The sequence below is a fragment of the Rhipicephalus microplus genome, chromosome 5 (assembly GCF_043290135.1).
Source record: "Rhipicephalus microplus isolate Deutch F79 chromosome 5, USDA_Rmic, whole genome shotgun sequence".
NCBI lineage: Eukaryota > Metazoa > Arthropoda > Arachnida > Ixodida > Ixodidae > Rhipicephalus > Rhipicephalus microplus.
In genome coordinates, this window is record NC_134704.1 from 204,330,203 (window position 1) to 204,338,925 (window position 8,723).

Sequence of the window (8,723 nt, forward strand, 5' to 3'; positions counted from 1 at the left end):
CTGTCCCCCTCTTTCTGGGGCCTGTTTGTACTACCAATACATTACAAGAAATTTTCAAACTAGGCTTCACTTAGCTAAAGCTTAAGTGGTTAAAGCTTAGTTGAAGCGAAAAGGTAGAAAAAATTGTTTGGTGAGAACTTAGGTGCATTGGTTTTATGGCAAGCTGACAGATAGTAAGAGATACTTTACCGAAGTTTCACTCAACTGGCGTTCGTTGTAGTGGGGTCCAACTGTACATTGAAGTTTTGTGAATAATCGGGCACTTCAATCCAAAAAATTTATGCATCTCCACGAAGTGAATGATCACGAGTGGGCGGAGCTAGGTCCTAAGGTCCATAATTTCTACGTTGAATTCACCGGCTTGTATAAAGGACGAGCAGATCCACAGACGTGAGGACGAACGCATGGACTGACAGATGAATGGATAGATGCATGCATGCATGCATGCATGGACGGACGAATGGACAGACTGGTAGACGAATGCACAGACAATGTACAGATGCGCGGACAAACAGATGGACGGTGCTGGTGATCACATATTGTGCTGTTGTATACTTGATTGATATGCACCTAAAGTTGATATTTTACACAGATGTTTTCACTTTTTAATGTGCATGCGTTCAATTTTGGTTTGTTTTGTGTGGCATGACAGATGCTGACAAGGCTAGGCCTTTGGAGCTTCGGCCCTAAAAATGTCAGGCATTTAATGTCTTTTGATTTGTTTTCCCAGCAAGAGCACTAAGGGCATGTAAGTCGTCCTAAAGAAGAAAAAGAAACGAAAAATGAAGAGATGCAGAAGAGATTTCAGTTATGAAATTCTTTTTATAGTCTCATTTATGTGGGTAAAATAATTCTTTGCATTCGGTTTCCTTAGGCATTCACATCGTATCTTGTGACATGTGTGCATGTGCTCTTTTTTGTTTACATGGTTTTAATGTGGCACATATTTGTTTTGTTTCTTTTTTTTTTTCATTTAAACTGAGTGAGTGACCTGTTGCCAGCGATGCACTGTGTTCAAGTTTTGTCCTGTGTTGGCAGGTTCAACATAACGACGGGCAAGTACCCCTTTGAGGGGGACAACATCTACCGGCTGTTTGAGTGCATTGGCCGAGGCAAGTTTGAGCTTCCCCCCGACGTGGAGCCCACCCTGGGTGACCTGCTGTGTGGCATGCTGCACAAGGACCCACAGGCACGCCTGAGCCTGCAGCTGGTGCGGCGGCACGAGTGAGTGCGTTCTAAAGGTGTCTCATCCATGGGCCTGCCAAGTGTGCTAATTATGGCACTGACTGGTGAAATATCTGATGACTCATTCCTAGGATACAATGCGATGGCTGCGGAAGCCATAATTGACAACTATTTATTACAGTGACATACATTTTAAATGGACATGTGGGTGGTCCTATACCAGAGAAAGCTGGAAGTGATAGCTGAGTAGGGGCTCTGGAGACTGCTGTTGGCTGTGCTTTGAAGCTGGCTGCAGTGTGTCATTGGCCATCTGTGCTCGAAGGACGCCCTCTACTCCGATAATTTTCCGCCAAGGTTCTGTGACGAAACTTTGGCTGTTTGTTGAGTCGCCCTGACCGCGTCCTCTCACAGCAATGGAAGCAGCCCGCAGACTAGCTTGGCGCAGCGTGTTCATTACTCAGCGCAATATTCTGCTCATCACTGTCGGGCTCTTTCAACTCACAGAATGTGGGGTGGTGTTAAAAAAAAATGGGAAGAGCTTGCACTGCACTGCGTGTCTTTTATTGAACCGTACTTCTTTTACCTCCTTCGCGGGTCCCTCCGATCTTCTATTGCTGGTGGGATAATGAAACTCTTCAAACAATGAAGACTGCTGTTCAGCTTGACTAAAGCTTGCATGTGCTCACGTGTGAACACTGCTGTGTTGCAGAAAACAATAACATCCAGACCAACATCAGCGACAAATAGTGTCAATAGAGCTAAGAATAACTTATGTCTAGGCTTGTGCGATTATTAGAATGCTTCGAATATTTGAGTGAATAATTCATTATTCTAATTCACTCCCAATCAAATTTAAATATTGAAAATTTCAAATTATTTGAAAAGAACGAATAGATGCATATTTGTATGAATTTGACACCCTGCAAAGGTCGTTTTGCTGCCGTGAAATAGTGCTAAGCCTTGAAAACATTCATTCAGGACAAATCTCACTTCAAGGTTACATGAAGATATTACCCTCACATCAATACATTTTTTGCGTTGAAAAGCTTTTTATACCAACTTAATACACTCCAAGTACAGCGAATTTCAAAAACTAACTTATTTTACAGGCTATCACTTGCATTCTGCCAAAAGTGAAATTCTGCTCCTGTTCAAAGTTGTTTCCTCTTGCTTCGATGCAGAAAAAAAAAAGGGGGGGGGGGGGGGGGAGGGCATTTGCACGATCTTGTTTCAATTTTTCAAAGATATTGTGTAGGTTAGTTAGTTCATACAAATGTGTCCATTTTTCTATTTTTCTTTTTAATATGGAATATATATACTATTCGAATTAAATTCGAAATTACGTGACCAAAATCACTGTTCACTTCGCTTTGAACCAGAAATAAACTATTCCCACTAGCCTACTCATGTCTTAATAATTAATTTTAGATGACAATGAGAGTATCTCAACCGTTGTCACTGAAAAACTACTACAGTTAACCCGAAATCCACTTCAGTTATAATATTTGCATGGGAAATGGCATCTGCATGACAAATTTCGCCGCTTGATCTCCATAAATATCAAGAATAGTTGTCATTGCATATCCATCTTTGATGAAATTTTCAATGTAACATACTTTTCTTATTTCCCAAGCATCTGTTTAGTTTTTCACGATTTAACAAGGTGATTTCATGGTGTGATTTGTATTTAATAAATGCCCTATCTTGCACATACTAGCAGCCTGCTCGACAGGCACGTGAAAATGAAAACTCTAGGTGAGACTTGGCATGTGCCTTCTGATGCACATGTTTGCCGGCTGGTGTCATCCTGTGGAGCAGATTGGATTGCCCTATTGTTTATAAAACCTGCAGTGGGTGGGCTCTCGAGAGTGTCACATCATGAAATGACCAGCCTCTTTCTTAGGATGACCAATGAGCAGTAAGTCCACAAACGACGTTCACTCAGTACATCCTGTTTGACCATATGGAAGTTTTTTCTGGCTGTAAAGACTTCCAGGTTTTGTAACCTGTTGTGCATCAGTTGGCTTGCCGAGCACATTCCATTGTTGAATCTGGAACACATGGCTGTTCTTTCTTGTTCACGATGGGCTGTGCATCTCGCAAGGACTCGTTCAAAACAAGGAAGCATGCACTAAGTTCAACAAGGTTTTGTGGTTTAAGGCCGTGATTATCACCAAACTACTGAGCGGCAAGAACTTGGGGGCTACGTGTGGCTAAAAGATATGGGATTCCAACCTTGAGTCGCAGATGAAGCTGTTCTTCACTTGCCCTTGAATTGGGAGGAATTGCTCTGTGCTAGGGTTACACAAATATTTTAGTGTTGATGAATTGGCATTACCCTTGCATTGCCAGGCTGCCATATTGTAATTCCTGAGGAAGGTATGAGTTGATGGCTGCAAGCATAAAGAGCTTCGTGCACATATATGCTATCAGGCAATATGCTTTTTATCGCGAAGAGACAGCCTTTTCTCTGGCTCTCATTTCACTTTCTCATAATCATCGTCATGCTCTTGTAGTGTTTTACAAAGTGTCATATGCTGGAACATTGTAATAATTATATTTTTTGCTGTTCAAACAACTCATTGGAATTTGTGGTTTAACCAAGTTTTCAGCTGCAACTATTACTTTGTTATGGAAAGGTTCAAAAGCAGTGGGAAACTTGCGGCCCTATGTTGGAATCAGAAAAAATAAGAGAGAAAGACAAGTGTTTAAAACAGAGGGAAACTTGTTCCCCTTTGTTTTCTTTCAGGGCTGTAAGGTGGCTTTTGGGTTGCATGCGTATCGAAGGACCAAGACGAGCTCGATCTGCATGGACACAACATTAATTAGAACTGGCAGACAAGCAAGTGGTGCTTGGGGCATTGGGAGGGGTGGTGGTATTTGTAACAATTATGATGTAAGTATAAAGAAACTGAAATGGACAAAGATATACTTTGCCCTTAAAATATCCCTTCTTTCTTTCATTCATAGCCGGGCTCTTGTTGTGGCACACTTGATGCCTTCAGGTGGTATGCAAAGGATTATTAATCAGCCGCCCGGTCATAAAATAGTGTGTGCTTCATATGGCGCTAGCAGGCAGAAAGAGTGTTCCACGCTAGCTGTCATGTGTACGGGCTGCGCTGACTGACACTCCCACATTTAAATGCGCACAGACACCTCATAAAGTGAAACGGGGAACGACTGCCGCTGTATCTTGGCTGGCAGAGCATCAGACACACTATTCGAAGGTTGCACATTTGAACCCTGCCCACGGCAAATTGTCTTTTCGTGCACTATTCTTTCTTCACATTTACATTAAAAATAACCATTCCCGTACTTTTCTTGGCAAGAAAGCCAAGGAAGTCTGCTAAATTTGATATAAAGCGTATCTTTATAAGCAAAAGGACCCCTTTTTCCTTTCGATGTATTGTTCAAGGTAGTCAGCAAGCTAGTCTTTGACGCTTGGATGTCTTCCCGTTTTCGTCTCTGTAGAAGCTTTCTTTATCGACATGCGCCTCTTCTCTTAGGTTCTTTTCACATTTGCAGGCCTTGATGACGCAAAATAATGCAATGCAGCTATGTTGAGCGTTGACTTTTGCTTGACGCGAGCTTTCATGATAAAAAAGCAGCACATAATTTATTGCAGACAGATGCACGAAAACGTACCTACGTAAACTCGCAAAAAAATTGTATGGTTGTCACTTAATGCTGATGATGACATGTACATGATCGTTCTGATGGCAGGATGTTGCCAATGTGGTTCTGGCTTCATTTTCATACTTCATGCTGATGCGCAGGGCATTTCTGGACTTATTTTATTGAATTTATGTGTGTTAGATGCCATACGGTTGCTTCTTGAGGATAACTGCCTTTTCCAAACAAATTCTTGGTTGTCATTTTTTAAATGTTTCATCTACCTTTTTTGGAGCAGTGCAGGTTCATGCCTCATGGCCGTTCAGGCAGTCTGTACCATTCTTTTGATCATTGCTGAGGGTCACTGCCTATATTCACAATTTTTCAATTATACAAAAATTTAGCATGGCTCCCTTAAAGTTGTATAATTGAAGTTCCACTGCACAGAACAAAGGTATTAGCCTAAGTGTTGTCTTTTGTTATCATTGAATCAGTTTCATACCATTCTCACACCATATACTATTCAAGCTGCATCCTTGCTGTAGTTTTACATGCAGGAAAGCAGCTGTTTCTTGGCCCCAGTGCTTGTCTTCTTCGGGGTTCTCACTGAAATTTTTTCCTTGAATATTATATACTAACCAGCAGGGTTGCCAGGTCAGAAAGGCAAAAGATGGCTGAAGCGGCTGAGAAATTAGCCAAGAAGCAGCTAGCTTAGTGGCCAAAGGAAGCCTTGTGTGTGTGAACAGAACTGCACCATTTAAATACAGAACATAATACAGAACATAACAGAATAAATACAGAACAAACTCAGTAGTCTTCAAATTTCAGCATAAATTGATGACACTATCAATAACATTTTGCCAGAAGATGCTGTTGTAAAAATGACATTCAGCATGCGTATTGTAAAACATTTTGTGAAGATGACCAGAAGCAACAGTCTTGTGGCGACAATAAAGATGAGTTCTATACCATGAATGTGCTCAAATTCACAGTTGGTGATCATAAATTGTAGTCACTTTTCCAGTTATTTCTCGTGCAATGACAAAGTGCAAGCAAAGAATTTCTGGAGGCCTCCAGTGCAGCGTCTTTCATAATTACATTATTGTTTTGAATTAAGGTAAAGCCCTTCATATTATTATTGGTCTTGAAGCAGTCAAGATAACTGAATGGCAGAACATATGTCATCTTACAAAAGAACATGATCGAGTTAACAAATATCTAATGTCGATGAGCGTGAAAATTCTTTATTTGTGCTCTTCAGTTTCAATTAAAAACCGTCAACAGAAGTGTGGGTGGTCTGTAAAGTGATGCCTCATGCAACAGTTCTTTCCCAGCTACACACACAATAGCCTTCGATTCTATGTAGCGTGTGTGCCATTTTCTGTTTTGGGAACTGGAAACACGCCTTTTCTACCGTGTTTTCACTCAGTATGTCAGTGGCTGCAGTGTTAACAAATGTCCTCTTCTGTGGCAATGTGTACAGTTGTATACATCAGCCATAGAAGCACGTCGTGCACTGCGTGTTCCTTCAAATAACCTAAAACACTGTGTGCGGGCTTCCTGAGTGGACTAATTGTGTGGTGTGTTGTTGCGGAAGAGGATCATTCAGCTGGAGATGTTTGATGGTGGCTCGAAATGCCGTATTGCAGGACACACCTTACCATTTTTTTTTTTGCTCAAAATAGATGCAACCAAACAACAAACTGGCCATGCTTTTTAAGCCAAATATTTATTTCTTTTTGTGCAAGAATTTAAGCTCATTGATTGCAGGATAATTGTATACTTTATTACATCCTAATTAATTGCTGAAAAGTTGCACAAAACATTGTAGTGCCTCATTTTCCTACTTAAGATGCAATATTGGATGCCTTGGAAATAGGTTGTGTGCATTTGGCACATTTTCAGACAGTTGCATAATTGACATAAATTATATTCGACCATGTTTCACATCGTAATTGATAATTTATTTCAAATCAAGGAAGCAAAAAAGTAGCCAAGTAGCCAGGATGTTTTTCTCTCATGACACCAGTTCGTGAAAATGTGACCAAATTGGTGCAAAGGAACAAAACCTGGCAACGCTGCCAACTAGTCTCAAACTTCCATGTGACGAATTCAGATATGATGAATTATCGCTTATAACGAAGTAAGCGGCCAATATCTTAGATACAGTGTTACAAAAAATCATTTATACCGAGTTTTCGGATATTACAAATAATCTTCATGGCATTTGTGAGTTTGTTATAATGAAATTTGAGTCTAGGCCCTACTTTGTGAATAATATGTACTGGTGGGTAGTTGGTGAGCCATGATTTTTGATGAAGAAGTGCACAAAAGGACTCAGTCACACCCACACATGCAAACACAACTGAAGTTTTCTGGCATCCATACAGATGAGCTTCCAGCGGCAGTGTCTGCTTTTTTACTTTTCATGCTCTCACCTACCTGGAAAGCCATCTTAGCAGCAAATGGTTCGGCACAAACACTGATGTCTTTGCACTGTGCAGCTGGGTGCGTCGCAAGCCCCCCCGGTTTCTCGAGTATGTCGGCATTCCTGACCGAAGCAATGGGAGCAACCCCCTGCGTTCCATGACTGTGATCCCGTACTTGCCTCTGCTTCATGGGCGGGTGCCAGGGGCCGAGGGCGGAGATGGCAGCCAGGGAGAAGAGGACGACGATGACTCGCAGGAGTATTACACCGAGCACGACCTCCAGAGTACTTAAAAGAAAAACTGCATTGTTTCTGTCATCCCGAAATCTTGGCACACTTGCATTCTTTTGTCTTTGTGGATGTGCGTATGAGAGCTATTCTCTTCTTGTGCATTGTATAGAATGTTGTTATCTGAAATACTGTGCAATTGGCTTAAAAATCATCTTCACACTGTTGAGCTTTTAAGTTACCGCCTTACACGATCGCATTATTGCAAGCTGCCTAGCACATTGTTCGTGAATCTCGTGTGCAAGCCTTTGGCCGATCTTGTTGAGTTTATGCTAAACTTATGCTGACAGTTTTTAGATTGTTCAAATTGCATGCAGCTTGCCACTACTTCCATCTCGGCCTCTTCATCAATAAACAAACTCGATACAATCATAGCAGGCACACTTAATGTGTCGTTACCTTCATCGTGAAGATGATGACACTCAGATGATGACATTCCTAATAAGAACGAAGCTCCTTATTGGAGTAAACATGCACCCAACAAATGAAAAGTCAATATACGAGCAATTCCTGTTGTACACTGATAGCAGCGAGAACTGTCTATAGCCCCCAAGTAATCTAGTTTGTGGTAGATACATTAACATTTATGCATTCAAGCGTTATCTCTGGAGGCTGCATCACTTCCATAATTAACTGCATCATTTTTGTTCATGTGCTCAAGCACGTAGTCTGAAAGGTTCGCAGATGTCTGGGCGCAGTTTCTGTCAGGCAGCGATTTTACATTGGAATGAACCATTTGTGTAATAATGGTAGACCAAGCTTGCATGGCAATAATGGCTCCACCTGCTTCCTTTGCCACATCTCATGTCCTCCCATCTCCTGGAGTTTTTTTGCCTCCAGCTTAACTTTGCTGATTTTACAGACGGGGTACAGTAGACTCCCAATAATTAAAACTTTGATAATTCATACTTTTGGTCAATTAAAGAAAATAAATTTTTAATGTATCTAAAAGCCTTTTAATTCAAGCTCCTTAATTCAGTTATTTCATACTTTTTGCAATTCCGTACCAGAAAATATCTGCTGATTTCCCACTACTATTTAAAAATTTGCGTGTTTATATTTCTAACAGTCTACAAATTGAAAATAAGCACCTCGGGCCTTTAAGGAGAAAGGCTTTGCTAGGCATTTCAAACAAATGCTTGAAACGAAGCACACTCATGGTGAACTGTGATGCTTCTCAAATGATATAGAGAGCTTTGTGCTGAGGGCA

General features: G+C 41.1%; 1 protein-coding gene across 8 annotated transcripts in view; it reads left to right on the plus strand.

The window, feature by feature from the left end:
* Positions 1–8,723, plus strand: part of Lkb1 (Lkb1/serine/threonine kinase 11) — a 154,322-nt gene that overhangs the window by 141,191 nt on the left and 4,408 nt on the right. For 7 of the 8 annotated variants that reach the window (XM_075896406.1, XM_075896404.1, XM_037424361.2 and 4 more), the window contains 2 exons: positions 1,039–1,224; positions 7,302–7,510. In XM_075896406.1, the coding sequence (XP_075752521.1) occupies positions 1,039–1,224; positions 7,302–7,510 (395 nt within the window). The remainder of the gene's footprint in view (positions 1–1,038; positions 1,225–7,301; positions 7,511–8,723) is intronic. The other variant, XM_075896408.1, reaches the window with a different exon arrangement.